This window comes from Nicotiana tabacum, chromosome 20, assembly GCF_000715075.1.
Source record: "Nicotiana tabacum cultivar K326 chromosome 20, ASM71507v2, whole genome shotgun sequence".
In the NCBI taxonomy this organism is placed as follows: domain Eukaryota; kingdom Viridiplantae; phylum Streptophyta; class Magnoliopsida; order Solanales; family Solanaceae; genus Nicotiana; species Nicotiana tabacum.
The window spans coordinates 132,925,712-132,944,069 of record NC_134099.1 but is presented as its reverse complement, the minus strand read 5'-3'; the positions used below and the strand labels follow the sequence as shown (position 1 = coordinate 132,944,069).

General features: G+C 42.2%; 1 protein-coding gene across 3 annotated transcripts; it reads left to right on the top strand.

Moving 5' to 3' along the window:
- Window positions 1–12,650: 12,650 nt before the first annotated feature.
- On the top strand, window positions 12,651–17,821 carry LOC107776351 (uncharacterized). 3 transcript variants are annotated; one of them, XM_016596239.2, is made up of 8 exons: window positions 12,651–13,105; window positions 13,236–13,327; window positions 14,742–14,880; window positions 15,009–15,140; window positions 15,268–15,414; window positions 15,542–16,873; window positions 16,983–17,152; window positions 17,281–17,821. In XM_016596239.2, exons 1-8 carry the CDS (start codon window positions 13,007–13,009, stop codon window positions 17,432–17,434), a joined length of 2,265 nt encoding a protein of 754 aa, XP_016451725.1. In that variant the 5' UTR covers window positions 12,651–13,006; the 3' UTR covers window positions 17,435–17,821. The 3 variants fall into 3 exon arrangements, with proteins under 3 accessions (XP_016451725.1, XP_016451726.1, XP_075096044.1); XM_016596240.2 differs by lacking the exon at window positions 15,009–15,140 and having other exon boundaries at window positions 12,674–13,105; XM_075239943.1 differs by lacking the exons at window positions 12,651–13,105; window positions 13,236–13,327 and adding an exon at window positions 13,834–13,946.
- Window positions 17,822–18,358: the final 537 nt, after the last annotated feature.

Sequence of the window (18,358 nt, the reverse complement as noted above, 5' to 3'; positions counted from 1 at the left end):
TGAAGTTGGCCGAGCTATCTGGATCAATTAACACACGTTTAACTCTAGTATTATTCATGAGTACATATATTACCAGTGCATCATTATGGGGCTACATGATTCCTTCTACATCTTTGTCGTTGAAAGATAGAGTTCCTTCCGGTATGTAATCTCGAGTCCATTTCTCCCTCGTCATTGATACTTTGGTGCGCTTTAACATTGGACCTTGAGGAACATCGACCCCTCCAATGATCATATGAATGACGTGTTGTGGTTCTTCTTGCTCGTTTTGTTTATTGGAATCCCTATTCCTGAAATGATTCTTGGCTCGGTCGCTCAGAAACTCCCAAAGATGCCCGTTTTTGAATAACCGAGCTACTTCTTCTCTCAATTGTCAACAATCTTGCGTTCTGCGGCTATGAGTGCCATGATATTTGTATATTTGGTTAGGATCTCTTTGGGCTGGATCAGTTTGTAAAGGTCTAGGCCATTTGGTATCTTTGATGCATCTGATAGTCGATACGATGGCAACTGCATCAACATTAAAGTTATATTCTGATAATCGTGGTGCTTCTTTAGGTCTGATAGTCCTGTCGAAGCCGTTCTTGATCATGATCCCTCGAGAGCTCTGGACTCAATCACATCTCCTTTCATTTCGTACATAATTTCACCCAGATCCGTTGCTCCTACAATCTCCATTATATGGCTGGTATCAATATCTGTTCAACCTCTGTTCTCTGTCAATATCCCTCTTGATTCTATCGACGGGTCTAATAGGATAAACAGGCCTGAAAGGAGCCCCAAGTTGATCGTCTTCGACCCTGATCTTCGATTGATACTGATTATGCACATCTGCCTAAGTAACAGTCGGGTATTCTATCAAATTTTGCTTCAACAGCTGCGAAGCCACCGAGCTTCGAATATTGAGTCTTTGGGTGAAAGCTTGAACAGCCCAATCATCAGCGACCGGTGGCAGGTCCATCCGTTCCACTTGGAATCGAGACACGAATTCTCGGAGCATTTCGTTGTCCTTCTGTCTTACCTTGAAAAGGTCCGACTTCCTGGTTTCAACCTTGATGGCCCTAGTGTGTGCCTTAACGAAAGAATCTGCAAGCATAGCAAATGAGTCAATAGAATTAGATTATAAATTGTGGTACCATATCATAACTCCCTTTGACAAGGTCTCTCTGAATTTCTTTAGCAAGACAGATTCGATCTCGTCATCCTCTAGATCATTCCCTTTGATAACTCATGTGTAAGAGGTGACATGCTCGTTCGGATCGATTGTTCCATTGTATTTAGGAATCTCTGGCATGCGGAACTTCTTGGGGATCGACTTGGGAGCCACACTGGGGGGAAAGGTTGTTGTACAAACTTTTTGGAATCCAGACCCTTCAATATTGGCGGTGACCTCGGGATTTGATCGACCCTGGAGTTGTAAGTTTCCACCTTCTTATCGTTTTCCTCGATCTTCTTTTCCCCCGACTCAATTCGTTTTGTCAGATCTTCGAGCATCTTCATGATTGCAGGATCAGTCCCCAATCTTTCTTGTTCAAATTCATTGAAGCCGATTCGATCTTGTGGACAACTTTGTGGGACGTCTCGGGCTCAATCCTGCACGGTGGGTGATTTTGGTTTTGGAGCTGGGCTATCACTGCTTGTTGAGCCTGCAACGTTTCGAAGATCACCCGCAGGCTAATCCCGCCCTCTTCATCGCCGTGTGTGCTTTGAGCGGCTGGTCGAATATCCCCATGGACGCTACTCTCAGGATCGACGGTCAAATTTGTGTTGATGGCTACATGTGAGCTGACGTTGATTGGATCTACAGCCGAAACTCCATCGAGGCTAACTGGAGGTACGTCGTTCCCTGGCGTTATGTTATCATTTTTTGCCGTGGTGGCCGAAATCATTGTCAACGTGTAGAGGTGCTGACTAGGAGTTCGACATTTTGGTCCTGGAATCAAAGATACTCCAAAGAACAAGTGTAAAATAGTGTGTATTATGAAAATTTTATCAGATAATCACTATTATCCTCAGCCCCACGAAGGGCGCCAAACTGTTTACCCTAAAAAACGGATAACAATTGAATTTATACGCGGTTTTAAGGATACGTAATATAACTTGATTCAAATTAAGAAAACAAATCAATATTGATATTAATGACAGGAAAATAAATGCAAACCACATAAATTGAACAACCTTAGACATTGATTTCGATCACCATCGAACCAAGAAATGCTTCAACTGATGTAAGAGCAGAATAACAAGATAATAAGAGTTTGAAATAAAAGTGTATTACTTTTATTGCTGTGTATTACAAATGGTCAGACCCCCCTTTATTTAGTATGGGTGTCCTACTCTTGATACAATCCTATACAAGGTAAAAAATCTCTTGAATTTCTAATTAATCGGCCTCTCATTAATACGTGCCAAGATTTCCGCTGTGATCCCCAACCGATCGAGGATATTTGGCCTTCTGTTATTCAGCTCGGCAAATTTCCCTCGATCTTGTTTGGTCTCGATCTTGTTCGGTCCCGGGGTCACGAGCTCAAGTGCTCAACGATGCAACTTTGCACCTCGGTTCGATATAATCCGAGATCGAGCTTTAACCTATCACGTTTCAGCCACGATTGGTCACACAATAGGCGAACCTGGTTTCTACCGTATACAAATTCAAAAAAATTAATTATTAGTTTTTTATCACAATTATCTTTATTCAATTCGTGAAGTATTGACTAAAGGAGATGTTTAAGAAAACATAGAGAGTACTTTAGATAAATAGTCATGTAGTTAAGGATATTAAATATTATTGTTAAACGGTATGTAAGAACCTTTAAACAATAGCTAATACATTTGAAAACGGATACATTGCGATCGCCCGTTCTTTTTGTTAGGTAGATACGTGGAAGGATAACAGGAAACATATACAAGCTTGGTTACTCATTTTCCATTATTTTCTTGAATTTTTGAGCATACGTCAAATACTTTTAAGTAACAAGCTTTGGCAAATTAGAAAGACCTCTTGCTTCACCATCTCACAATTGAGTAATGTGCATAGTGAAAATCAGAGGGTCCAATTTCCTCGTCATTATGATGCCACGCAAACATACTTCCCAAGGCTCAAGACTGGGATCGAGGTTCACCTTCAAGAGTTGTCGATGCTCGATCTCGGAGCAACGCAAACCAACGGCTATATTGGAAAAGAGCGGAGTCCCCAAAGGGTACAGTTAGAGCTGACAAAGTGTGTCAGGTTAGTCTGAGCCTGCATCATGACGTCGACTAGCTGTCCCATCTCCATATCTTTGTAATAAATGCATTTGTACTATGATAGAATCCTCATTTTCTATTTAAAGGGAGTCCTTATCGCATTGTAAGGATGGTTTTTGCTCCATATTAAATAAACAAGAACATTTTCTTTACTCTCTAACACATTCTTTGATATTATTGTTTCCATTTATTATCTTCATTATTGTTTTTCATTTATTGCTTATCATTGGCCATAAAGAGCCTGTGTTGATTTTATTATAACTGTTAGCCATATCTTGATCACCTTCGATAGCTCACAGCCGGGCTCCGGAATCGACCTCGAGGCCCAAGAATCGACAAGTTCAAGACCCTGATAATTAACCTATCGGTTTGGTTATCACCCTATCCTTAACTCTCATTTCGTTTCTAAGTCTCACGTAAATAACATCATCTGCTTAACAACTAGCATAAAAATAGATCACGTATTTTTAGAGTCCTATAATCAAATTTAATTATTGTTACCATTTTCACAGTAAACAGTTTGGCGCCCACCGTGGGGCTAAAAATAATAGTGATTATTTTCTTGTTTGTTTTACTACATAACGCAAGTTATCTTTCACGCTTTCTCTTGTCCAAGATCTTCGATTTCAGGTCGAAATGTCTAACTCAGTGAATGAAGATGGAAACAACAATCTTGAGGACCACAGAGAAAACGGTGTGGCTGCTCCAGGTGTTGGTGTGCCACCATGAAACCTTGAAAACGCACCGGAACCAATTCCGGCGGACCCAATCTCACACGATGCTCAACATGTCGATGTAAGCTCGCGCACTAACAGGAGCATGCACCAAGGAGACCAACAAGAAGCTTAGAAAACCCCGACTAGGGAAGAACGGGAGGTTAGACTTCACGTTATTTTTGAAATGTTGCAGGCACAACAACTGGCTATTGCCCAGCTGCAAAGTCACCAGAAAACTCCTAGCACGGTAGCACCAGGGACAACTCCCCCAGCCGAACAGGTACTAGAGAGATCGAGCATACCGGGTCGATGACTGATCCCATCATCGTAAAAATGCTTTAGGACCTCAATAGAAGGATCGAATTGGGTGAAAAATGATATAAGACAACGACAAAAAGGTCGAAACCTACAACTCCAGGGTCGACCAAATTTCGGGTGCACCCCCGATCCTAAAAGGGGTAGATTCGAAAAAGTTCATTCAAAGGCCATTCCCAGAGGAGGCAGCTCCAAAACCCATCCAAAGAAGTTTAGAATGTCAGACCTTCCGAAATACAATGGAACCTCGGATCCCAACAAGCATGTCACTGCCTACACTTGTGCGGTAAAGGCAATGACCTAAGGGACAACGAGATCGATTCTATCTTACTAAAGAAGTTCGGGGAAACACTCTCGAAAGGGGCCATGATGTGGTATCACAACCTAGCTCCTAACTCCATAGACTCATTTGCCATGTTGGAGGATTCCTTCATAAGGGCACATGCTGGAGTCATCAAGGTGGCCACAAGGAAATCCAACGTCTTCAAAATTAAGCAAAGGGAGAACGAGATGCTACGAGAATTTGTATCTCACTTTCAAATAGAACAAATGGAACTACCACCGGTCTCCGACGATTGGGCAGTGCATGCCTTCACTCAAGTCCTGAATGAACGAAGCTCGGTGGCTTCGAAGCAGTTGAAACAGAATTTGGTCGAATATCCCGCTGTGACCTGGTCGGACGTCCACAACCGATACCAGTCGAATATCAGGGTCGAAGACGACCAGTTAGGAGCCCCATCAGGCTCAGTATACCCAAACAGGCTTCTGACAAAGGAGCCAAAGCCAAACAAAGAAAGATATCAGCCACACACCGAAGACAGAAGGAACGCCCCGAGGCGCAACCCACCTCGCAATGATCGAAGGATAGACCGAGGACAGAAACCTCGGGGACTCATCAACAGAGCCGGATTCGATAGGAACGCATGGCTAACGGAGGCACCTCGCTTGTCAGAATACAACTTCAACGTTGATGTATTGGACATCGTGTTCTCCATCAGTAAAATAAGAGACGCCAGGTGGCCCAGGCCCGTACAATCAGATCCTTCACAAAGGAATCATAATTTAGTGTGTAAATTTCACAACACGCACGGCCACAGGATCGAGGATTGCCACCAACTCCAAGAAGAGGTATCTTAACTACTTAACAAAGGCCACCTCCGGGAATTCCTCAGCGACAGAGCCAAAGGTCAGTTCCAAGAAAGAGAGGCGGCCAAGAAAAACGAAACAAATAAGCCAGAACATGTCATCCACATGATCTTGGGAGGCATCGATGACCCACAAGAGCCCGTGATGAGAAGGACAAAAATATCCATCACCAGAGAAAAGCGAACCCAGGGGTATATACCCGAGGATGCTCTCACGTTCAGTGAAGAGGACATCAAGACCTTGTCTCAACCCCACAATGACACACTGGTAATCTCTTTACTTGTAAATACATTTCAAATAAAACGTGTACTCGTGGAACCAGGTAGCTCAGCCAATATTATCAGGTCGAGGGTAATAGAGCAGCTCGGACTACTCGATCAAATCATGCCTGCCACTCGAGTCCTCAACGGATTCAACATGGCAAGTAAAACAACAAAAAGAGAAATCACCCTCCCAGTCAACGTGGTCGGCACAACCCAGAATGTCAAATTCCATGTCATCGAAGGAGACATGAGGTACAACGCCTTGTTCGGGAGGCCATGGATACGCTGCATGAGAGAAGTACCATCCACCCTCCACCAAATGATGAAATTCCCGACGAAGGATGGAATTAAAACTATCTACGGGGAACAGCATGCGGCGAGAAAAATGTTCGTGGTACACGATATAGAACCGGCACCAATAGCTTCACCCGCAAAAGAGCCGAAAGGTAATCAAATTACATCTTCGGTTAAGCCCGATTAAACAAAGCAAAGGACCGTAACGCATCCTCGTCACAAGTGACAGGGACATATCAGACCTCGAATCGTCGACCGACACATCCCATACTAAGGTATAACCATATCCCTTTTTATTTTATATTTCACACTAACCCTATGCAGGCGCCCCACCGAAGCAATCAAAGAGCTAACCCAACCTGAAAACCTTAAGGTTTTAAAGCATTCGTTGCACTCTTTTTGTTCGACAGAGTTTTTATCCCGAAAAGGATTTTACCGGCAATGTTTTTAATGAGGCAACCTTCACATTCTACCTAAGGACGACTTGACAAGTATTCAATGCTTCTTTTGCAATCAAACTCGAATATTGAGGGGCATCCCCCCGGAAGGTCATCCACCCGGAAAAGCCAAGAAACGCCAAAAGGGGTCCTGATAGGAAAACAATGTACCGGGTCAAACGGTCGAACGAACCGTATCCGCATAGCCGGGACTCCAACGGCGAAAACATGTATGCTTGTGTCAAGTAATCAAAGAATACCTTTTATCAAAGCATCTCACACTCCAACAGAAACTCAGCATTTTCGCAATAGCGACTCCTCCTTCGAAAATGACCCGAACACTCGGGGACTGGTGTCAACAATTCAACACTTGAACTACCCCCTGGTTGAAACTCCAAACTCATAAGCCTTCAACGAGGTAATATCAAGATCATAAAATGTCCCCAAAACTAAAGGTGTCCCAAACACCCGGAGACTGACGCCAAAATCTCAAAAATCGCATGACCTCAGGGTCAGAATCGCCAAAATCGTAAACTCTCAATGAGGCAATACCAAGTTTGCAAGTAATAGCTCCCGAGTCAAGAAACCCTCGACGACTCGGGGACTGCCGTCAAGCAAACCTCTATCGACTTATCAAAACTCGGGGTCCTAAGACCACATGAGGGCAGCCTCAGTCTTGTAAGACCTACATAAGGCGACAACAATATCTGTAAGATCTTAAGCAAGGCATGAACAATACTTGTACCAAGTATCTAAAACTGTAAGACCTCAAAGGCATGTAAAACTTGTAAGACCTCACTAAAGGCATAAACCCGATCTCAAAGTTTTGGATATATCGAACTTGTAAGACCCCTAAAAAGGCATACCCTCGATATAGATGCCGAAACTACTTCACTCGGGACCTAAAGGCTTCGGCCGAACACAAATGAGTCCGGTCACAAGTTTGTACCAGCCGAACTAATGCGACTCGGGGACGCCTGATCGTCGCTACAAAATCACAGGCCATCAATTACTTCGAAAAGAACTGGTTAAACAGGCTACCCTCGACATAGGCAAAAGAGCTTCAACCATGTCAACTCCAAATCACAGGCTTCGAGATACTCAGCCTCCGAGCCAAACCTCCCGAGGTGCTCGATTATTGCCACATAATGACTTGTAATCGAGGTTTTTATCGAACCATCGAAGAGTCAGGCAAAAATTATTTCAAAGTCCTTATCGAGGGAAAATAAAGCCAATAAAAGGTCACTTCGACCCAAGGGGTAGGAGCCATTGTCGCTAGCCCACATCAAAGGTCGCTTCGACCCAAGGCGTAAGAGCTATTGTCGCCGGCCCACATAAAAGGTCGCTTCGACCCAAGGCGTAAGAGCCATTGTCGCCAGCCCACTCAAATCCAAAAACTTGAGGGTCGAATGAGCTCGAGTCCAAACCCGACTCGGAGACTGAACCCAAAATAGTTAACTAAATATGCCTAAGGGCAAGACGTAAGAGCCATTATCGCCATCCCACATAAAAGGTCGCTTCAACTCAAGGCGAAAGAGCCATTGTCGCTAGCCCACATAAAAGTTCGCTTTGACCCAAGGAGTAAGAGCTATTGTCGCAGCCCACTCAAATCTAAAAACTTGAGGGTCGAATGACCTCGAGTCGAAACCCGACTCGGAGACTAAACCCAAAATAGTTAACTAAATATGCCTAAGGGCAAGGCGTAAGAGCCATTGTCACCAGCCCATGTATAAGGTCACTTCGACCCAACGCGTAAGAGCCTAAGGGCCAGCTCGAAATCTTAAAACTTGAAGGTCAAATGAACCCAAGTCAAAAACTGACTCAGAAACTGAGCCCAAACTATTGAAAATACCTAAGAGCAAAAGCATAAGAGCTCAAATGCCAGCTTACACTAAAAGGGCATACCGACCCAATATGTACGAGTCGCTGTCACCAGCGCTAAGATCAAAGGCTATGCCGGCCGAATACATAAAAGCCAGGTCGTTCGACAATAGCAAAGCCCGAGGGTCTAACCCGAGGTCTGGGACCTTGGGTTGAAAGTCAAAATACATCACATAGTATTTCCACAAAACAAAAGGGAAAGAAGGGATAGGAAATAAAAAGCCTTCTTATGGCCCCTAGGGGGATGTTTACAAGTCTTGAAAAAACCCTTACAAAGAGAGGACCGAACAGAATCCTAATCTATCATCGAGCCTACGTCTTCTATATCTCCATCAAAGGTTGCACCCTAACAACTATGGGTCCTTTAGAGACCCCTCTTCGACGGCCTCTTCCCCCCTGGGAGCTTTGCCTTCATTTTAATCACCTTTTGAGCCACTGCCCGGCGCACCTCCGAAAGCAAGCAAGACAACATCTCTCTTCTCTAGGGTCTTCACCCTCTCGAGCTCGGTAGGCAAAATGACATCTCCCGCATTATGTCCCCAAAAGTCTGCCTCTGAGATCCCAATCGAGCATGCTCCATAGCCCGAGTCATTTTGGCTTGGCCCCCTCAGGCGCCCTCCCGTATTGAGCGCTTGTCGCAATGACATCCTCCCCATGCAAAGAAAAAAACGTCTCGACTTCAGTTTTGATCCCGGATAATGCAGCTACCAACTCAAAATAGAGACCTTTGTACTTGTCACCATCCTCCCTCACGTCACAAAGCTGACGCTCAACTAAGGTCACCTTCTCCTGGAGGGCATCCCTCTCGGAAGTTATCTCTCTCTCACGCCGTTTGAGTTCGGACACTTCGGAGTCCCTGGCCCGGAGCTCCTCCCTCAGCAGGGCACCTTCCTTCTCAAACTGCACAAATCAGATCCAAGATGTTAAAACACTGGGATATGGCAAATCATGCAGATAATGACAGACGAGGACTAGATAACTTGTTCAGTAAGAAGAGCCTTCTCGCGCTCATGACGGGTCACCTCGGCCTGATACCGAGAGAAAGTCTGATTGTAAAGCACCTTGGCCTAAAGCCATGAAAAAAGACAAGTTAGAAAGGCAAATGTCAGAGCAACCGAAGCCTAAGCAAAATGCAGGGTTCGAAAAGATTACCTTCTCGCAAAGCCTGATCATCTCGCCAAAGACGAGGGAAGCATTGATCTCAGGGGTTCCCTTAGGAACGGTTGGAATCCTTTCGAGAACATCTCCACCTTTGATAGGCATCCATACATTGAAAGATTCTTCGTGCGGGGCATCTTGCACTCCCTTGGGAGGTAGGGTTGTTCCCTAAGGGGAATCAACCACGACCACGGCACTAGCAGGGTTAGTCAGGACCATTCCTTGTCCATTCGGGGCCCAGGACTAGGCCCCTCCGAACCACCTAACAAAGGCACCCCCCAGATAGAGGGGAACTCTGGCCACCAGCCAGCTTAGGGGTAGATCTCGGTACTCCCTCAGTTGTTTTTCCGCTATGAAGTTGGACCGTAATGATGTCAGGCTCCGACTCGGAAGCCACCATCTCTACGGCCCAAGGATCGGTCAGGTTTATCCCTCCCTCGAGCACTGTAAAGAAGCTATTTTCCCCCTCACCTTTAACTCGAGGGTTTCCCGCCATTTTTGGAGTTAGGCCTGCCGGGTCGGCCTTAGTTCCTCCGCCTTAACCTTCTTGGACTTCGAAGGTCTGTCCGACGGATCCCTTTGTTTTTTCTTCCCTTCATCGGGTGACAAATCATTCTCCTCGCCGGGTAATGCTCCTTTCAACAAGGGGACCTCCCCCAGACCTACATAAATACAAGAGGTAAGCATAGGAAACGAGAGCTCTACCATTAGCGATTTAGGTCAAAAAGGATGACTACAGCAGGGGTAGAGGCTCACCATGATCCTTCCCTTCCCACCGAGCTCGGGATAAATCACGCCACACTCGCTCAACATACGGACAAATCGAGTCCAGACGGCCGATCCAACTCGGGAGGTCCACAATCGTGCCAGGATAAATTGCTGCGACTGCATTAGCAAGAAAAATTAAGGAGAAGAATGTACTCAAAGAGAAGCAAGGGGATGCTAAATAACGTGTCTACTTACGTTCCACATTCCACCTCTCGGAAAACGACATCCTTTTTGCCGGGATCAGGTCAGAAGTCTTTACTCGGACAAAGTGGCTTATCCATCCCCCATTCCTAAGCTCCTCGGTATAGGCGAAGAGGGCCCTCGAGGCTCAATAGCGGAGTTTGATTAGACCTCCGCGAAAGAGACGGGGGCTGTACATCCTGATCAGATGATCGAGGGTGAAGGGCATCTCCTCGATTATGTTCGCGTAGTATCTGATCATGTAAATAACACGCCAGAATGAAGGATGAATTTTGCTAAGGGTCACTTGATACTGTTGGCAGAAGTCAAGAATCACGGGGTCGATCGGGGGGCGAAGATGGCCCTACCGGCCCAAAGGTAAATGGATAAGTATACACATTGAGAAAATCGGCTTTATATGTCATAATATCCTCCTCCCAAGAAGGGATCTCCACAAGCACCACGTCCCCCCAGTGACAATCAGCTCTCACTCTTCCGACATCTGTTATCGAGCTAATATACTGAGTCATGCGCCCCGACTTCGAAGAAGGCCTCTTGACCTTAAAATCAGAATCCATCGCGAAAAATCCTGGAACATATTCCTCAACACGAGGAGGCATTGCCGATTCACCTTGAGATAAAAGAGAAGAGGATGAGGCCACATTCTCCTAAGAAACAGAGGCGGAAGTTTTTGCCATTACTGGAAAATTGCGGAAGAAAAAGGGGAGTCACGTTCCTAGGAAATAACAAGGGTAAAGGTAGAAGGAACCTTTTTTGGGGTTTGGAAATGTAGTAAGTTGGAAAGAACGAGAAGTTGAGTATTTATGGAAGCCCCGCATGCCCGTTGAAGGAGGCCAAGGGGTAGCTAACTGCCATAATCAATGCGGAAGCCTTCAAGGGCTACGTGTGCGTCGCCTTTTGGCACCTTATGACTGCCATCGTTACGAGAATATCGGAGGGGGAAAAGATTTAAGGGCGTTTCTTATCACTTTCACTCTAAGAAACGCGGAAACTATCTGTGCACTGTCAAAATCAAAGGGTCCAATTTCCTCGTCATTATGATGCCCCGCGAACATACTTCCCAAGGCTCAAGACTAGGATCGAGGTTCACCTTCGAGGGTTGTCGATGCTCGATCTCGGGGCAACGCAGACCAACGACTATATTGGAAAAGAGGGGAGTTCCAAAGGGTACAGCTAGAGCCGACAAAGTCTGTCAGGCTAGTCTGAGCCCGCATCATGACGTCGACTAGCTGTCCCATCTCCATATCTTTATAATAAATGCGTTTGTACTATGATAAGATCTTCATTTTCTATATAAAGGGGGTCCTTACCGCATTGTAAGGATGGTTTTTGCTCCATATTAAATAAACTAAAACATTTTGCTCTCTAACACATTCTTTGATATTATTGCTTCCATTTATTATCTTCATTATTGTTCTTCATTTATTGCTTATCATTGGCCATAAAGAGCCTTTGTTGATTTTATTATAACTGCTAGCCATATCTCGATCACCTTCAATAGCTCACAGCTGGGCTCCAGAATCGACCTCGAGGCCCCCGAATCGACAAGCTCGAGACCCTGATAATTAACCTACTGGTTTGGTTATCACCCTATCCTTAACTCTCATTCCGTTTCTAAGTCTCGCGTACATAGCATCATCTGCCTAACAACTAGCATAAAAATAGATCACGTATTTTTAGAGTCTCATAATTAAATTTAATTGTTGTTACCGTTTTCATGGTAAACAAGTAACAAAAATATTCTAGATAAGGGTGTGTTTGGTAACGAAGGAAAATATTTTTTTGAAAAATAAGTAGTTTTCTTACTTATTTTCGGTGAAAATATTTATGAAAAATATATTATTTAGGCAAATACTATATGAGACGAAATGAGTAAGGGCGAGGGAAGGTAGTAGGTTGGGTTCTAAGGGTCGGAGTGGAGGTGGTGATGTTTGGGGGTCGGGGGAAGGGGTTGGGTGGTGGGTGGGGGTGGAGATAGGAAATATTGTGGAGAATGTTGAGAAATAATTTTAAAAAATATTTTATCTACTTTTGATAGGAAAGTTATTTTATTTCCATTGGAGTAAAATAGTTCATGAGAAAAATATTTTCTTAATATTTGCAATTTATGTACAAAGGAAAAAACTCAAAAATAAGACAAAACTAAATAAATCAATACAAAAAACATGGTTTATTTTAAAAAATGAAATCAAATAAAAAAGAATATAGTGCTGTATGGGAAGAACAGGAGAGGAAAGCCCGAAAAGGAGGGGACGAAGAAGAAAAAAAGCGAGAAAAAAACAAAAGGCGTGTCCGAGATTTGGCGGACTGGATTCTCTCTTTTTGGTTTCATCTGACCTAAAAGTAAAACACAGTCCGTCCACATGGACTTTTTTCACTATTTCCTGCCCTAAATTAATTAAATTTTCCCTGTCACTGCACGCAGTAGCTGCGTCTACGCGGTTACTCCTCCATCCTTACATTTAATTTTCTCCATTAATGTTCCATTCTCTACAATTTGAAATTTGAAAATTGAAATAGCTATATGTCAGTGTAGATATTACTCATATTTCAGAAGTGAATTTACTTACTGAAAAAAACAATGGGCGGCTATCGAGCTGTTGCTGCCGCAGTCAGCGGCGATTCTTCTAAATCCTCGGCTGAATCTAGCTTCCGAGAACTTGATGATGTCTTTTTGCAGGTCAAATTCACTAGATTATAGAGAAGCTGCTGTCATTTTTTTCCTTTTTTAAAAAAAAAATTTCTTTGTGAAATTCAATTCTCACATGTCAGCGTGTGTGTTATGTTGATAATAATGATGTATATTTCAGACTCAAACAAGAATATGGCTTGGCGAAGTTCTGAAGATGAGGTTTGATGAGCACCTACATATTTCTGATTTGCTTGCCGATGGGGATCTTCTGTAAGTTTGACTAGTTGTTGTTCTAGTTCTTGCACCTTCACACTGTTACATTTCCTTTCCAACTTGTTGGCTTACATTTGATGTTTACTTGTATCCTCTTTGGCTCCGAAGAATATTGTAGCTTACTAGATGGTCAAGGGGATATGACCTTGTATATGTTATGACCTCAATATTTCAATTCAACCAAGCTGGTAATTTCACTTCAATTTAACTAGACAAAAAAATCAAAATTATGATGGAATTATGTAAATAACAAGGAAACAGATTAACGGCTACTAGAATTAAGGAAACTAGATAACAATTACTGAAATATCAACTTATCTACTGCGAATCGCAGCTTCAGCTTAGCAACTCCAATTCCTCAAAACTTCAGTCACCAACATCAATTGCATTCGTTATTTCAATAACCCTGCAATAAGAACTTGAGTGAGAAATTAATGGAGATACACTTTCAGAGAAGAAGAGGAGAGAATAACCGAGAAGGGGAAGGATTCAGAGAGAAGAGAGAGAGGGAGAGCTAAGAGAGAAATGCACGAGGAAGGAGAGTGATTTTTCCAGAATTCATTATGCCCAATCCCACATCGATTAGAGTTATTTATATCCTTTCTGGGGATCTTCTGTAAGTTTGACTAGTTGTTGTTCTAGTTCTTGCACCTTCACACTGTTACATTTCCTTTCCAACTTGTTGGCTTACATTTGATGTTTACTTGTATCCTCTTTGGCTCCGAAGAATATTGTAGCTTACTAGATGGTCAAGGGGATATGACCTTGTATATGTTATGACCTCAATATTTCAATTCAACCAAGCTGGTAATTTCACTTCAATTTAACTAGACAAAAAAATCAAAATTACGATGGAATTATGTAAATAACAAGGAAACAGATTAACGGCTACTAGAATTAAGGAAACTAGATAACAATTACTGAAATATCAACTTATCTACTGCGAATCGCAGCTTCAGCTTAGCAACTCCAATTCCTCAAAACTTCAGTCACCAACATCAATTGCATTCGTTATTTCAATAACCCTGCAATAAGAACTTGAGTGAGAAATTAATGGAGATACACTTTCAGAGAAGAAGAGGAGAGAATAACCGAGAAGGGGAAGGATTCAGAGAGAAGAGAGAGAGGGAGAGCTAAGAGAGAAATGCACGAGGAAGGAAAGTGATTTTTCCAGAATTCATTATGCCCAATCCCACATCGATTAGAGTTATTTATATCCTTTCTGAGAGTCGATCTAGGCCGTAGGTTGCAATGAATCCTAGCCATCCACGTCAGATTAACTAATTTTTGAATTAGCTGTTAATCTTGTTTAGCTGCTAGCCTTTCCAACTGAATCGTTTCTCTTTTCCTTTCCGTCTCTTTATTTCACGAATATAACAGTATTAACATTTGGAAGTGATAACCTGTGTAGGTTTGAAGTCTCCAAAGTATTATGGAATATGCTATTGGCAAAGTGTGGCGAGCTAAGACATTTGAAGTATGAACCACTTAGTTCACGGAGATGCAGTGGGAGATATATGCCTTACTCTAATGTTGACTCATTCTTGAAGGTAAGTCATAGCTGCATTCTTATCTGATTTGGCACTATTTCAATGGCCGATAATGCTACTTAAGAGGGGAAAAACCCTTAATGAGACCCGACAAAAGGGGATAGCCTTGTAATCCCTTGTTTTGGCAGATCTGCAAAATACTGGGATTAAATGGTATCGATCTCTTCTCCCCATCAGATGTTGTTGAGAAAAAGAACATTCGTAAAGTTTGTATTTGCATTAGGGCACTTTCAAATAAGGCCCGTTCCAAACAATTGAAGGTAAGAATCTTTTCCCAGAGGCTATTCACTTCCTTCTGAAGAAGTTCTGCTTCTTTGTCTAGTTCTTATGTTCTCTGGGTTGCTAGTTATACTTCCTTACAGAAACCTGTTTGTATCCATCCCTTAGGTTCCTGACTTTGACTTGGTGACCTATACGGTAGTCATGCCAAAAGATATGGTAGGTGGCATTCGAAGAAGCTTAGAGACATCAAGCAGCCTTTCAAGTTCTTCTGGTTATTACTCGTATAAAGAACCAAGATCAAAACATATGGAGGTAGGGTTAAATGCACCATTAGTAGAAAATATTGTACGCTATTTTGTTTCTTCTTTTGTTCTACTTATAACAGAAATGCTTAAACCCTTGTTGTAGAGATGCTAATGTATCCATATGTATGATATAGAGAAATAAAACCAGAGAATCTGAAGGAAACTATGATTCCTTATCTGAAGAGTCTGATGAGGCTGAGAGCAAGTTTGTGGGAGAAGAGTCTTGTTGCTCATTTATGAATCAGCTTGAAGATGATAACACCACAGATTCAGATGCAGACAATTCTATTGACGAACATTCAGCTGTTAGAAAGAATGGCAGAGAGAAAATTGGTGTACTCTCATGTTCTCATGGCCACCATGTTTATAAATGTGATTTCTGCAAGTACGGATCAAAATTATCTAAAACTCTTCCATCTCAGTGTGCTAGGAATGACCGTACAGAAGATAGCTGTTCATCAATTTGCACCAATTCTCAATCAAGATCACTAACTTCTCGAGGAAATGGAGGGAAATATAGTACTGCCAATGATAGTATACACTTTGATTATAGGGACCTTAATGTGGTAAATGACGAGTCAGTTGTTGGAGATTCTATGTTTGACAATGAAGTGGAAAGTAGTTATATATCTAACTACTTAGCATTCTCAGATTCAGTTATTGGTGGCACTGATGGAAGTACTCCTGTACCGCGGAAAGGTGAAGATAATATTTTGAACCTTTTTATGGATATTGATTCTCATGAACCAAATTTAAGTGAAAGGACTTCCCAAAACGGACTTCAGAATAAATTTTCTGATACTGAAGATGCAGAAGTTTCATCAACCACTAGCATGAGCTCTGTATTATGTCGGGTGCGTGCTTTGGATTTCGATGATCAATTTGATGCAGATGATTGTTTAACAGCAGAAACTCCTTGTGCCTTGCTGGAAAATGATGCTGATAGGCAGTATAAGTATGCATCTGCAGGTCATAACGCATTGAATGTTGCAACCAACGAGCTCATGTTTCATGATACTAAAGAACCTTCTATAGTAAAACCTAAAATTTCTGCTAGTCTCAGTGAACTGACATATTCCTGTCCAGATGAATTGCAGCCTCTTACTGATAAAATTGTCTCATCGCACGGAAATAGCTCAAATTATTTTGATGAAGAACTGGAGGCTGCAAGAAGTAAAGATAAGTTTGTTGATACTGCATGCAGAAATAATCTTAAGAATGTGTCTTTAGTTAACACTAGTGAAGGATGTGATGGCGATTCACAGTATCTGAAATTTGTTTCTGATGAAGTCAGTAGTACATGTGAACCATCCATGACTTTGGATGGTGTTAACATGGATCAGAATTCTGTTATTTCTGCAAATTGTTGTGAGCATATTGAAAAAGAGCATTCCTGTCCCTGCTCCTCTGTCTACGATTTAGGAGATGCAAGTGAAGTATGTGAACCAACAGTTCCAGGAGATGATGTAAGTATTCCTCATTGCAAATTTTCTTGAACTAACTCTTTTTAATTACAATTTCAAGGCTTTGCCTTTCAATCACATTAGTAATTTCTGTTTTCTTTTTGTTAAATAGGATGATACAAAACATAAAGTTTCATATGTGTTGGAAGAAAATGCTTCACAGAGGCGGCAAGAAACAGATTCTGGTCAATTAAATGACAAACATAGACAGAGGCCATTACTGAAAACAGTTGCCAGAGGCACTGCACTTGTTGGTGTATTGTGTCTGTTGCTGCATTTCAGGTTTGTATTTCACTAATTCTTAAGATTTCTGGTCCTATTTCATTTATTATTTTCTTTCCTCTCTCGATTAGTCGCAATCTTCTCTATTTGGTCAATCACCATAAATCTTGTGCCATTTACATTGACAGTCGTAGGAGAAACAAACAGGAAAGCAGTGAAGCCGGCAGTAGACCAACTCAAAGTAAGAAGTTCCGTGGCAGAGATTTCTCATATGGGGATGGACAAAATGGACGTCGAGTAGATAGAGTTTATCCTTCTGAAAAACTCAAGTTCAAGAATTAGATTCTGGATCTGTGAGACTTAGTAAGAAGCATGGCTGGTTTTTCATATGTTCAGCCCATTTCATTTTAGTGTAGAATAAGCATGAGGTATGGTCCATACGCTAGTAGCTCGTTGAATGGTAAATTTTAGGTTTCCCTATGCTGCTTAAAGAAGAAAAAAAAAAGTAAATAGCTGCTTACTTCCATGAGTTAATGTAATCTTGAAGGAGTTAATGGCTACAATCTCTGTAGTAGGCACAAAGCAAGTAATGATGGGAAACTAGCATCTTGTACCCCGTAGATTACTATTTGTATACTTCATCTTTTTATTTTTATTTTTTGTGATGTCATCTGAGGAATATTTATTTCTTTTATTTCATATTTTATCTTTTGAATCATTAAAGAAAAAGTTTCTAACAGGACACCTCATGAAAAGGGAAAAAAGAAAAGAAAAGAAAAAGATACTGCCCTTCTCCTAGAAATAAGATCATATTTCCTTAAGATATGCATTTATATCAGAGCCATCGTAATCAGTTGAATCAATCAAAACACTAGGATTGTTTCACGTTGTATATGTATGATCCCTTGGAGGCCGTTGGGGTTGATTTGAGGAGGATTCGAATGAAGGTAGAGGCTGAAAATTTGTAGAAGGCCTCGTCTGCCTGAGGAATGCTGCAAACGCAAACACCGGAAAACTTGCATGAATCGCGAAGGCGGCCTGCATTTCGCGAAAGCGAAAGAAGGTTGCCCAGAAATTGTAGAACTCAAATTGACTCCAATTATTACACAGGTATTTCTGCACTACTGAAAATTTCTGCAGTCGGTGATTGAACTTAGAGTTGTGTTGCTGAAGTTTGAAAAATTTGAAGCAAAAAGCTTTGCTAAAACTTAGTTGCAGCTATCGTCTAATTCCTGACACGAATTTCCCAAGCTTTTAAAATTAATT

Excerpts from the sequence above, each read along its gene's own strand:
- LOC107776351 (XM_016596239.2), top strand. The coding sequence starts at position 13,007 with ATGGGCGGCTATCGAGCTGTTGCTGCCGCAGTCAGCGGCGATTCTTCT. Across the intron at positions 13,106-13,235 it reads TTGATGATGTCTTTTTGCAG|ACTCAAACAAGAATATGGCT; the intron begins GTCAAATTCACT and ends TGTATATTTCAG. Across the intron at positions 15,415-15,541 it reads CAAGATCAAAACATATGGAG|AGAAATAAAACCAGAGAATC; the intron begins GTAGGGTTAAAT and ends TGTATGATATAG.